Below are 14592 nucleotides of genomic sequence, written 5' to 3' on the forward strand. Positions count from 1 at the left end.
ATCAATTTCTTGCCTCCTCTTTTTCCCCACTGCCTGTGATTCCTATGCAAGTGTTCATTCAATTCCATTTTTACTGATACGTGGACCACATTGATTTCTCTCTTTACTCTGACAAATCGGGCAGTTGTGTGTGATGTGTTGTTAGTTGCTCAGTGGTGTCTGACTCTTTGTTACCCCCATGGACTGTAGCCCTCCAGGCTCCTCTGTCCTTGGAATTCTCCAGGTAATGATACTGAAGTGGGTAGCCATTCCCTTCTCCAGGGTCTCTTACCAACCCAGACTTCCTGCATCTTCTTCACTGTAGGCAGACTCATCGTCTGAGCCACCAGGAAAACCCAATTCCACTTCTACTCATATGTGGACCACACCGATTTCTCTTCTTTTCTCCACTCTGACAGATCAGGGAGCTGATATCCTATGAAATCTCTCCTGCCAAGAATTTCCTTTCCCTCTCCACCCCGCAGATCTGACTTTTGCTTGGGGGTAGCATGGGATAAGACCCCCACACTCTAGCCACTTCTTCCCTTCCCTTGCAAGCCTGGAGCCTCAGTTGGGCTTGGGAAGATGGAAAGCATCTCAGAGGCCCCCTTAAGAGTCACTGGAAGTCCCCCAAGTAAAGGTATTTGATCCATCCCCACCCCCAAAGCCCTGTGCTCTCTGTTTCACCCAGTCCTCTTCAGTTTTCGGAGTCTTCATCCACTGCTCTGGACCTGAAATGATCACTGCTTTCAGACAACTATCATAGCAGCTGTGGTTTGAGCAACACAGGTTTAGGTCCTAAGAAAGTAAATCCCTCACCATATCTCTAACTATGATATATATGTGGGCATTGTTTCCCCAACATAGACTGTAAGCTTCTGGAAAGCAAGGGGGTGCCTCTCCCCAGAGGAAGCACATGGTTCTCCCTGAAATACCAGAGTGTAATGTGCTGGAAGGCAGCAGGTCTGACTTCTCTTTCTCTGTACCGCCCTCTAGAATGTCTAGCTGAAGAACTTGCACAGTCTGTGGGATAATGAACATCTACGGATGAGTGACGAGCAGAATCTGATGGTGGTCCATGAAAACCCAGGACCGTGTGACATTTTTACATGCAGACAATATTCTAGTGGCAGGAAAAAGCCAAGGAGCGGATGGAAGACACTTCTGCATTTACTCTCCAGTTTCTACTATCTTTCAAGAGCCTCCTGCATATTCATTGAACATTGTACCAAGCAGATATGTTTAAAAGTTTTGAATAGATTTGTGACAGATTGTAAAGGAAGGTAGTCAGAAATATGATAAGGATGAGTCCAGTCCTGACTTCGGGTAATTTGCTATGACATGAAAGACCAGGGGACGGAAGGGAAGAGGACACGGCTACAGGGGTTACTGTTAAGACTTTGGAACTCCAGTGACTTTCTTCCCCTTTGTTACTAAGTGATTGGGTGGCCTTCTTGACTCAACCCCAAACTCTGATACCACCAGTGAGCAATCTGACCAAAGTTTCTTGAGCTAAGGATTAAAAAATGGGATAGAATAGAAAGCAAGGGGCCAGAAATAGAAATACAAAAAACTTTTATTTATGTGATTTTTGGGTCATAAATCCCTTCAATAACTCCTGGGAGTCAGCTGCTTGGTAGAATGCAATGAAATGGAACTCTGAGAACGACTATTTTAAAAAGCTTTGCTCTTAACTACAATGAGATACCACTTTACAGCCATAAGGATGGCTGTCATTAAAAACTACACAGCACAAAACAACAAAATCCCAGAAAATAGCAAGAGTTGATGAGGATGTAGAAGAATTGGAACCTGTGCATTGCTGCTGAGAATGTAAAATGGTGCAGATGCTGTGGAAAACAGTAAGGTGAATCCTCAGAAAATCAAATGTAGAATTGCCATTTAACCCAGCAATTCCAGTTCTGGGCATTCACCCAAGAGAATGGAATCAAGGGCTCAAAGAAATATTTGTACATCAATGTTCATAGCAACATTATTTACAATGGCTGAAAGATGGAAATGATCTCAGTGTCTGTCTATCTAAGTCAATAAATAAAAAATGTGATACACAGAGTGGAATATTATTCAGTCTTATTATCGTTACATTCAGGAATGAAATTGTGATATATATTACATGGATGAATCTTGAAGGCATAATGCTAAGACTAAGATGTTAGGAAATAAGCCTGACACAAAAGGGAAAATATTACCTGTTTCTACTTCTGTGAGGTCCCTAGAGTAGTCAGATTTGTAGGGACAGAATGTTCAATGGTATTTGCAAGAGGCTGGAAGAGAGGCTTGGGGAGTTAGAGTTTAATGGATGTGGAGTCTTAGTTGGGAGGATGAAAAGTTCTGGAGATGGATAGTTGAATAGTGTGAATGTACTGAATACCACTGAACTATATCCTTAGAAATGACTCAAATGGCAACTTTGCTATATGTATTTTACCATAATGTTTTTTTAAAACTTTGTTCTTTCAAACTTATCATGCTTTATATATTTGTACAAGGAGAATTAGTGGGCAAAGCACAACTTTGGGTTTTCTCCTTCATAAATTTTAGCCATCACTAGGTTTTCTCAGGTTGATAAAGGTCATTCAGTCCTCATTCCCATCACTATGGCTAATGCATATTGTGTGCCTAATTCTTCTGGTTTTTCTCATTCATTCCTCGCAACAACCCTGAGGTAGGCACTGTTGTAGTTTTCACTTTTACGGGAGAGGGAGCTGATGCTTGTAAAGGAAAGTAAGTCCTCAAGTTCGCACACCCAGTGAGTTGGTGCAGCGTGTGTGACTCAGGGTCCCATGCCTTTGGCCCCAGTGCGGCAACGTCTGCTGTCTGCACGTGCCCTGAACGCTGTCATGGGTGGTGGGGCGATGTGCAGCGGGATGGGGCGGGTCCACAGGCCACCACGGAATGGGAAGACTAATTGGCCCTGGTACTTACAGTTTAGTAAGATTGTACAGTCCTCGGAAAGCATAGACAGATACGGATCTAATCTTATTGTTTTGCAGGCACCTGTGAAAATGATTATTAAAGGGAAAACATGAGGAAAAGGAGTTTCAGTTTTGCAAGAATGAAAAGAGTTTTGTAGATGGATGGTGGTGATGGTGGTGCAAAAATGCGGGTGTGTTTAATGCCTCTGAATGTACACTTAAAAATGGTGAAGATGGTACATTTTATGTCCTGTGTATTTTACCACAACATCTTGTAATTACCTATAACGGAAGAGAATGTAAAAAAAAGAATACCTATGTTTATATATATGTATAATTGAATCATTTTGCTGTACATCTGAAACTAACACAACATTGTACTATACTTCAATAGTTTTTTTTTTGAAAAAAATAAAAAGAGAGGAAATGTCAAGAATTCTTTAAAATTAAAAAAGATAAATAGGACGAAATAGTGAAACTGGATATATGTCATTTTGTTTCTTGATTAAGTTCATAGATTACTGGGCTGGTTTTTATTTAGAGCTTCTAGTTATAAATTTAGACATATGATGCCTAAAATGTAACATTTGAATTTTCAATGAGTGAAACTTCAGTTTTAGGGCCTAGCAAGGTACTTACTAATCAAAGAGGCCTAGAAGCCTTTTTAACATTCTGATATTTCCTGATGTAATTCTATAAACTTGATAGTATTCAGCACAGCCCTGGTAGCACTACAAGGCTATGACATTACTAAGACCCCAAACCATATGCCATGTTCATCACAGATTGGCCAAGCAAGTCAACTTGGGTTGTATTTATTTGACACCCAAGTTTTGCTCCAAAAAGTGTTTGAGAAAATGTATCAAATGTACATACCACAGAAGAGAAAAACAGAAATACAAAAAGTCAGGTCTAGAAGACTATAAATGAGCTTGGAAGGCCAAGCAAGGATGCTGGCTGCAGAGTTCACTGAGGTCATGCTGAAGGTTGGGCCTGGAATTAACAGGAGGTCAGAGGAAACAGAACCTGGACCACAAGCCCTTGCATCCCATGTACCCAGTTAAGCTCCACACATTCATAAACACCGGCCCCAGGTTGTAGCAAGGAGGAAGCAAGGATTTTAAGCCTGACTTCTTTTCTTCTTCTGATACAGGTCACCATTGTCCTGGTGTGAGTGTGTGCTAAGTCGCTTCAGTCGAGTCTGACTCCTGGCAACCCAATGGACTGTAGCCCACCAGGCTCCTCTGTCCACGGATTCTCCAGGCAAGAATATTGGAGTGGGTTGCCGTGTTCTCGTACAGGGGATCTTCCCGACCCAGGGATTGCACCTACGTCGCTCACGTCTCTTGCACTGACAGATTGGGTTCATTACCACTAGTGCCACCTGGGAAGCCATATATTGCCTGGAGGTGGAATCAAAGGATATCTCTAGCCACCAATTACAACTTTTTTTGGCAATTAAGCTATTTTGATCTATTACTTGGAACAAATTGATTGTTCAAGAATTAAAGTTCATTGTATAAAAATGCCAACATACTGAAATCTGATATTTAGAGTTGAAGTCCTGACTCCTTTTAAACCATGTGAACACAAGGTGGTGCTACAGATCAGGAAAATTCTTCCTACTCCAGAGATCAGGAAACAGGAAGAAAGTGTCCTCTTGCAGTTTGTGCATCAGGCTTAAACTTGAAAACCTCTTCTCTCTTGATTGATTAATACCTAGAATATACTTCTGAAAAGTCTTTTATTGGAATTCAGTTTTCTGATGTGAAAACTTTTTCTTCAGATAATCTGAGCTTTGAGAATATTTCATCAAACAAAATGGATAATTTTTCTTCTGATTCTGTTCTATTTCTATTATCTTAAAGAAAAAGTACAGATAGATGATATCTATGTACCAGGGTTCTATAGTGTAAACACAAACCCAAAACCAATGTAGATGTGAAAATGAAACCAGGAATTCTGACATGTTTTCTACATAGTGTAATGCAGACACAGAATACTTAAACCTAGCAGTTTAAGCCTATGACAATATAATTCAGCCACAAAACTGACCTAAATAACAGGCGACCATCACCAGGGCCATTACAGATTTTGAGAGTACGTAGGTAATCTTAGACTGATGGGAAGCCAACATGTCAGATAAAACTCAATGAGGTAGATGTGAACATGGAATTAATTCTACAAAACAACATGCTTGGAGGTTTCAAACCACAAGAACTTGCTATCTTAGGTAGAGATTGGACTTGCAAACATACGGAAGAAAAATTTCCCTATCTAAGCATGAGGGCAGACCTGGTAAAGGGTACTAACATCCATCTCTAAGATTGACATTGAGGTGCAGAGAGCAAAGCCTCTTGAGTGTCTTTACTTGGGGGAGGGGCAAGATAATTGAGAGAATTCTCAACATACATTGAGAATTCAGAGTAAGAGAATTCACAGTAGACATACTTTGGTTTCTTTAGGGATAGGTATCTGAGAGTTTGCTAGGGTGGCTACTAGAAGCAGTCAGAAAAACAATGTTACCTGGTAGTCTCCAGCTAACAGTTAAATACTTCCCCAAAGAGGGGTTAGACTTAAGCAGAGGGGTAGTGTTGGTCTCTGCAGAAGTGGGAAGAAACAGATATGCCAAAAAACATTAGTCAATTTAATACTAAGAATTAAAATTTTTTCTTACAGAGTCTGAAGACCATGGTACTTTTTGAAGACATTAGGAGGAAGCTTTCTTATTAAGTTCCGCCTGAGTGACCTGAAATAAATGTAAATTTTGGATTTTAAAGTTCTTTTCTTTACTTTTAATAGCAGTATGAATAATTATAAAGTCTATTTACTTTAAGACTAGCTTTCAGGAAACACTTAGCTTCATAATGTCACTTTTGTATTCATATCATTTAAAATTTTTTAAAAGAGATTTTTGTTTGAGAGATATCTTAATTTTATTTTAATTAATTAGTGTTTTATTCAGATACAGCTGATTTACAGTATTATATTAGTTTCAGATATACAACATAGAAATACAAAATATTTATAGAATATACTGCATTTATAGCTATTAGAAAATATTGGCTACATTCCTGTGATGTAGCTCATTTATTTTATTCACAGCAGTTTGTAGCTCTTAATCCCCATTTTACCTTGCCCCCTTCCCTCTCCTCACTGGTAACCACTAGCTTGGTTTCTATACATATGAGTCTTTTTGTTTTGTTATATTTGGTAATATGTTTTATTTTTTAGATTCCACATATAAGTGAAAACATAGAGTATTTGTCTTTTTCTGACTTATTTTACTAAGCATAATACCCTTGAGGACCATCCACTTTGTTGCTAATGGTAAATTTCATTCTTTTGTATGGTGGAGAAGTATTCCATTATATATATGTACTACATCTTCTTTATTCATTCCTCTGTCAACGGACACTTAAGTGGCTTCCAAGTCCAAAATAGCGTTTGCCAGCACCAGGGTCTGCTTGGTAGAATGAGCTCCCAGAATGGCTGCCCCCTTGTCTATGTCCCCAGAGTGAGCTCTAGTTGCCTCCTGCCTCTTCAGGAGGTTCTCCAAGGTCAGCAGGTGAGACTAATCCAGGTTCCTTTCAAATTACTACTTCTTCCCCTGGTCCCTGAGCAGGTAAGGTTTTGCATGCACCGCTTAAGAGTGGAGTCTCTATTTCCCACTGCCGTCTGGGACTCCTGAAAGTAAGCTCTGATGGCCTTCAAAGACCAGTGTTCTTGGAACTCCTCTTCTTGGTATTCCAAGAAGAGGAATACCAGATTGAGGAGCCTGATGTGTGGTTTGGACCCCTTGGTCCCTTTAGGAGAATCTCTACAATTGCAATTGTTCTCCCATTTTTGGGTCGTCCCCTGGGGTTATGGGTCTTGATTATACGAAGTTTCTGCTCCTACTTCCCTTCTTGTTGTAGTTACTTCTTTCTGACTTTCGTTGTAGACGGTCTTTCCTGATAGATTCCAGTCTTTTTCACAGATGGTTCTTTTGCAGATAGTGATGGTTTTGGTGCGCCCATGAGAGGAGGTGAGCTCAGGGTCTTACCATCCTTTGGTCTTGAGAATTACTTCTTGTCATAGTACCAGTTGAACTAGGACTAACTGTTGATTTTGAATTATTAGAGATAGTGTTCTTAAATTTGTTACAACATTGTAATTCTGAAAAAAACTTGAAACAATAAAACTGGAAAAATAATCTTCAGTTATGTTCTTTTCTATTTTCATTTAACAAACAGAAAGCGTCTCAGTTTTTGAGTGGCAATAAGGATAGTGTTTTCTTGTTTAAAGCATATTCAAGAACCTAATACTATATTCCTCAATATTTCAATTTTCACATTCCATTACCTTTGCTTCCTTTAAAAATTATTTAGAAAGGAAACTGTCCATTGGTCCATATAGTTGAACCATCTTTATTCAAGAAGTAATCCCAATGCAATTTCTAATAAGTTGTATAAAAAAGATTTCCACTTGTATTACAGTTTATAAGCAGCTTGATACAGGCCAGGTTCACATAATTGTGTTTGTATTGAAAAGGACCTAACGTTTAATTCTTTAAGCAATATAATATGGTAGGAACAAAATAAAGCAAGCAAAAAATCCCAACCATTGAAGCTGGCGGTCCTTGGCATGAAACATACACAATCTTTCCATGTCAGTTTCTTTAACAGTGAAAGAATGTATTTGGACTACATGACCTCTAATAATATGGTGCCACTGTTGTTACTGTACTTGTCTATTATGATGGAGCAGATGCTCATTAAGAAATGAGCAATATATCTCATTGACGGGAGTTTGATCTGCTGTGGGACAAACATTTGGAAACAATGGTCAACATAAAGAACTCAGTGAAGAGACAGCTTCATACAAAAGACATGACTGGTGTTACTTGTGTTGGTGTGGACCAGTATTGCCTGAACTTGATAATGAATCCTTCTTAAAGAAAAATAGCTTCTCAGACTCTTGAGAACACATTTTTGGGAGCTAATTGGAGAAAAAACTATTCTAGAATATAGAAAACTATGTATTCTCAACACAAGCATTATTAGAAAACTAAGAAAATAATTTCTTAAGAAGTGAAAAAAATCTTACTTTTTTAATAGATAAAGAACTAGTATATGTAAATATACACAGTATATCTGAAGTATTAAAACATCACAGACGAGGACAAAACTGTCTAAAAAGCCTCAGGAAGGGAGGCAATAAAGAAAAGAAAAAAGGTTAAGAAACACCGTTCTAAACTATACATACCCATCATTTAGTGATTTTTTTTTTTAAATGACTGAATGTCAAAGGTTGATTAACTAGTAACTTTCTCTTGAAATCACTCTTAGCTGCTGGGTTATCACCAAATGTTGTTTCATTCCTTATATCAGCTAATTGAAAATCCCTTTTCTACTAAGAGTTCTCACTTGGCTTAGAGCTTCAATTCTGCTTTATATCCTGTTTAAATATTTGTGTTGTGTAAAGATTAACTGCTAAATGTTTGGGTTTGATTTAAAGTTATTGATGAAAGTTTAGTGTGCTTCCAAAAGTGTGTTCATTCATTAATTTTCTCAACAAACCTGGGTTGAATGCCTTCTATTGTACTTTGCAAAAAAGATAATATCCCTGTCCTGGCTAAGCTTATACTCTATTTGGATGACAAATAACATACTTTATTAAATAAAGATTCTTCTTTGGATAATAGCTCAGGACTATTTTTTATTGTAATGATTTACTTGTAAATTCAACTCAGAAACACGGTTTAGAGCTTATTGTACTTGTTAGGGACTTGGAAGTTATATAGAAAAACCACACTGTAGGGCCCCCATGGAGCTTATGGCATTCTCCTTTTTCTGGTGGAGATTAGGACCCCAACCACTATGGCATGAGGGAGAACATTTGATGTACTTAAATGAGATACAAATGAGGTTCTATGAGAGAACCCAAGAGGAAGAGGCTAATTGCTCATGAGTGAGAGGGTGACTCTAAAAGGAGGGGCAGCTCCTTTAAGGACTCCTGAATAATGTTTCTTAGGAAGTTAAGTTTTTTATTAATAGTGCCTAGAACTTATAGACTACTTTTTTCTAATGCAGAATATTTCACAAGTAGCATTCTCTGTATTTTTATAATACCCTACTGACATAAAAAGAGGTAGGTGTTAATTCTCTCACTTTACAGGATGGACCAAAATACTTTTTAATATAGTAGAGCCTTGTATTTTAAAATTTAATATTAATGAAATGTTATAAACATGAATTCCTGAACTTGACCCCTACATTTCCAAATGCCTGTTGGCAATTTCCATGGAGTGGTCTTTAATCTACCATTGAAAAAACAACTAAATTGAAGTTCTAATCTTCCCCACTAACTGTCACCAAGTCTCCCCTATCACCCTGTTACTCAGGACGGAAACCTCGGAGTCACCCTGAATCCTTTCTTTTCTCTTGCCTTCTGTATCCAATCATTCAGGAAGATCAGATTCCATTCTAGATGCAGATGTAGAGGATGAATGTGTGAACATGCGAGTGGGGGGAAATTGGAATTGATATATACACACTGCTGCTGCTAAGTCACTTCAGTCATGTCCGACTCTGTGCGACCCCACCATGTATAAAATAAAGAACTAGTGGGAAGCTGCCGCGTAGCCCAGGGAACTCGACTTGGTGCTATGTGATGACCTGGAAGGCTAGGATGGGGAGTGGGAGGGAGGCTCCAGAGGGACGGGATATATGTATACATATAACTGATTCACTTTGTTGTATAGCAGAAACTAACACAAAACTATGGACTTTCCAGGTGGTGCTAGTGGTAAAGAACCCGCCCGCCAATGCAGGTTAGAGGTAAGACATGCCGGTTCTATCCCTGGGTCGAGAAGATCCCCTGGGGAAGGCAACGGCAATCCATTCCAGTATTCTTGCCTGGAGAATCCCACGGACAGAGGAACCTGGCAGGCTACAGTTCATAGGGTTGCACAGAGTCAGACATGACTGGAATGACTTAGCACACAGCACACAATGTAACACTGTAAGCAATTATGCCTCAATTTAAAAAAAGATCTGATTCCAGCTTTTCTTTATATCAAGGGTTGAAAATTGGCAGCACATAGGTCTGTATACATCTCTTTATAAATGTCTATATGTTTGGATGCATGTGTATATGTATTTTGAGCCAGGATAGCCTTTTCTAAGTTGAATTAGAATGCCTTAGGGGCACTTACACTCTCTTCTTAGTCACTGCTATATCCACTTCCATTCCTCCAGCCCTTTTCCTCTTTTTCCTTTTATAAAAATTAATTAAATTGTTGAAAATTATATTCAAATTCTATTTGTGGGAAAACACAAGATGAGATTACCAACATCAGGGTATTCATTGATTTGGACTTGCTAGCATTTCTGTACAAGCAGTATTAGTGATAATTTTTTTCTTTAAAACTAGAAGAAACTCATCTTAAATTTTTATACCTAGATGTTCTAGTCATAATTTAAATCGCAGAAACTCTCCACAGGACCTCAGACTTTTTTTTGGGGGGGATATCTTTTTTCTGGCAGGACTAATTACTATGAAAATAGCTATGATGAGTCTAGGATGAGACTGAGTGCTGTTCTTAGTATATGGGAAAATGTCACCTCCTTTGGAAAACAGATCTTTGTGGCTTAACCTGTCCAGTGTTCTTAGCTCACTGACAAATTGGGTAAGCTCCTCAGATTCTGTTAATTTGATTATACCATTGTGTACGGGAACTCTGAGCTGGAGTTCTTCTCTGTTCCTTGAATATGTCAGGCATATAAGTTGCAGTGTTATGTGGTTTGGGTTGAAAAGGGCAGGACTTGCCAACATTTATCACCTTAAGAATTGCTCCTATCTCATCCACATATATATATACACATATATACAAAAGTCAGAGCCGTAAGGCACTATAACACTTGTATGAAAACAAAAAACTCAGCAGAAATATTGGATTAAAATGTCTATCCTTTGCTAATTTCTTTTAACAATTCAGCCAAATGTGTGTGTTTGTGTTGCTGAAGTTTGTTGAATTCAAATTAAGGCTGGATCAGTAAGTTGTTTCTTATGAGGATAATTTTCTTTTACATGGCTAAGTATGAGTTATTTAGGGAAAAAATGAACATCAAGTTTCTGGGTCAAGTGTGACTCAGAAGAGTTAGATTTTAAATGTGAAGTGATGGAATATTTTATCCAATTTATTTTGTTGTTATTGTTCAGTAGCCCAGTCGTGTTCGACTCTTTACAACTTCATGGACTGCAGCATGCCAGGCCTCCCTGTCCCTCACCATCTCCCATAGTTTGCCCAAGTTCATGTTCATTACATTGGTGATGCCATCCAGCCATCTTATCATCTGATGCCCTCTTTTCTTTCTGCCCTCAGTCTTTCCCAGCATCGGGACTTTTCCAACAAGTCGTCTTTTGCATCAGATGACCAAAATACTGGAGCTTCAGCTTCAGCCTCTGTCCTTCCAATGAATATTCAGGGTTGATCTCCCTTAAGATTGACTGGTTTGATCTCCTTGCTGTCCAAGGGACTTTCAGGAGTCTTCTCCAGCACTGCAGTTCGAAGGCATCAAAAATTCTTTGGCGTTCTGCCTTCTTTATGGTCCAACTCCCACAGTCATACGTGACCACTGGGAAGACAATAGCCTTGATATATGGGCCTTTGTCGGCAGAGTACTGTCTCTGCTTTTCAACACATTGTCTAGGTTTGTCATTGCTTTCCTGTCAAGAAGCAATAGTCCTCAGATTTCATGACTGCAGTCACCATCTGCAGTGATTTTGGAGCCCAGGAAGAGGAAATCCATAGCTACTTCCACCTTTTCCCTTTCTATTTGCCATGAAGTAATGGGGTTGGATGCCACTTTATTTTACTTGCTTTATATTTTTATTTATACATGAATGTATTAAAATTTATTTCTAATAATTAAAAAATTGACTCTTTTAATGTGTCAATTCCGGTGTGAAGAAAGCTTTATATAGTAATTTGATCGTAGCTTTTTTCTTTAGTAGCACATATACTTGATGGCATCTTTTGCTTAGATACAACATAGTGATACTAAATACTTCATAAGATTGTTATGAGAGACTGAATAAGTGAGTACAGAGAATAACTTAGAGTAGGATCTATCATTTAATAAATACAGATAAATATCAACAATCATTATAATTGACCAAGGAACAATGATATCATCTTGAATGACAATGCATTATTACCAATGATGATTACACCTTAATTACGATACAGTTTTACAGGTGCTATACTGGCTGTCAGAATGAAAACATTTTTTTCTACTTACATAAAAGTCACATTTGAAGAAACTGATGGAACAGTTCGTAAATTGATCTCATCACACTCAAGCTCTAAACCTTGGCAAATACATTGCATGGGTGCAGAACCGACCACTGAATAGAGAGGATGTAGTAAGGAGAAGGGATGATGAGGGACCAGGAACAGGAGGGGAATGAAAAGAAAGAAACAAAAATCTATGAGAAAATCATACACCAAAGTGTGTTGTGTCTTATGTAAGCAATTTGTGCAAAGCTTTAAATTAAGTCTCCAGAAGTTTGTTTTAAACATTAAAATGATATTAGGACCTTAAGATAGGGAAACATACATATTTAACAGCCCATGCATTAAAAAAAGTAGCAGCTTGCTTTTCTCTATTTGTTGGAAAATGAAGTCATCTGCTCTTATTTTATCCTTGGAGAGTAGCTATGTCTAAAGGTGACACGACTGTGTGTGATGGGCTTTAATGTTCATTTTAAAGCTGCTACTTAAGAATAAAGTGTTCCTTTTAATGGAATGCTAAGCTGTTTTTAACTAGCAAGAAAAAGAACTTGACTATGAACTATAGTGCTGGTAGATTTTCTTTTTAAATTCAGGAACTCTTCAAAGGACTTCTTTTGGTTTATATAGGACTGTAAGAATGGCTACTGCTTCACTTAAGGAAGTGAACATTTTTTATGCACAGCTCTTCTGTTCTCACTGATGGGAGTTGGAAAGAGAGGGAAAATGGGATGTATGCCGTCGGCTACTTGTGGGCTCCTGATATTGCTAAGGTTTATTAGAGATTTGGGGTGGTGTGTTCATATAGCTAAATGGGAATATTATTCAGTGTCACAGACATTGTCTGATCCCTGACTTGATGAAGAATGGATGATGCCTCATCAAGAGCAATGGGGGATATTCTCTTTTACATTTACTTTGAAACCCTGCACTTAGAGCAGAGCTTATAGACTTGAATATTTACAGAAGCAGGCAAAGCGGGTACCGATTGCATCTTGAAGTCCCTGTGGGACAGCTTCTCCTAACTGTTGCCCTATTACCATAGGAGCATGTGTGGCCAAGTCAACCAACTTCCTCAAAGAAGCCAGAAAGACAATACTTTTTATATAATTACCTACTTAAAAACGGTAATACTTAAAAACATTTAAATCACTATAGGACAGACAAAACTTCTTGTGAGAACTTTCTGTTTGCAGACTTTTAGTCTAGAAACTTTACAGGAAAGTTTCTAGAGAGTGGAAAAGCATCTTGATGGCAAAGAAGACATTCTGGTGGCAAAGATGGTGGATGATGGTGGGAAATTTGCACAGTGAGCTCCAGCCTTGGAAACAGCCAGGTATTCCTTTGCTCAGATATGTGGCCACCGGGTGTTTTTTGTCTCCTTCCAAACAACTCTGCAGATTCCCTACAGAATCCTGAGAGCTTACGATCATAATTTAGGTTTTGTGTGTTTTCTGTGTCAGCAGAGTCTGTGCCAAGAAGTTTTGAACAGTCTTATGGTTGTAAGTGACCATTTTGGCAATGGATCCCTAAAAATTAATTCTATCTAAATTCCTGTGCTAACGTGTGTATTGTTGGGAGGGGACAGGGAGCTTTTGGAGGGAAGATGAAGGGCCTCAGAAGTTGGTACAAAGGGTAAAAATAGAAGGTGGAGAAGATAGCATTAATCTGGTGGTTTTTTTTTTTTTTCTTTCTATTTTTATAGGCTGAGTTAAGATTGATAATTCATATGTGTTGATAAGGAAAGTGAAAAAATAGCACCTAAATATCCTACCAGGAAAGAAGGATGAAGCAAATTATGTCACTTAAAAATTTATGGTATTTTGAAAGATTTATAATATGAATACCTGACTATGCTAAAGTGCTACCTCAAAATATGACAAGAATGGATTGCACTGAAAGTTTCAACTGTGCTAAAATAAAAAGAAATTTGAGTAATGAACCAGCAAGTTAATGCTGGTGGCTTCTGAGTGGTGAAATTATGGCTAAGTAAATACTTTTTTCCAAATCTCTATACTTTCCATATTCCTCAAATTTAAACTTTATGAATATATTTGTTATGATGGATATGTTTTCCGTGATATTTTTCTTGAGAGGTGACTTTATAAATGTGAGTTCCTCACATTCATCCAGTCATAAAGTATTATAAGCCAGTTAAATTTCTCAGTTAAGTTTCCAATAAATACTTATAATAAAATTGAATAAAGTGATACAGTAGGAACCTTAATTTAAGTTTCACCCCCTAATTTTACACTACGCTTTACATTTAATTTTTACACTGGTTTTAAGTTTGAAAGAAGACACTGAATTTTAAATTACCACCCCACCCCTATTTTTCTTGAAAATTCTAATAAAAAATTATATGTTTGCTCATTTCTAAGAACAGATAAAAAATTGCCT

General features: G+C 38.0%; 1 protein-coding gene across 1 annotated transcript in view; it reads right to left on the minus strand.

Annotated features, from left to right (window-relative positions):
* Positions 1-14592, minus strand: part of RXFP1 (relaxin family peptide receptor 1) — a 94166-nt gene that overhangs the window by 46723 nt on the left and 32851 nt on the right. Inside the window, exons 4-6 of the mRNA XM_055550866.1 lie at positions 12203-12308; positions 5593-5664; positions 2926-2997 (exon numbers count right to left, since the gene is read on the minus strand). Coding sequence (XP_055406841.1) covers positions 2926-2997; positions 5593-5664; positions 12203-12308 — 250 coding nt within the window. The remainder of the gene's footprint in view (positions 1-2925; positions 2998-5592; positions 5665-12202; positions 12309-14592) is intronic.

This window comes from Bubalus kerabau, chromosome 16 (assembly GCF_029407905.1).
Source record: "Bubalus kerabau isolate K-KA32 ecotype Philippines breed swamp buffalo chromosome 16, PCC_UOA_SB_1v2, whole genome shotgun sequence".
Classification (NCBI taxonomy): Eukaryota; Metazoa; Chordata; class Mammalia; order Artiodactyla; family Bovidae; genus Bubalus; species Bubalus kerabau.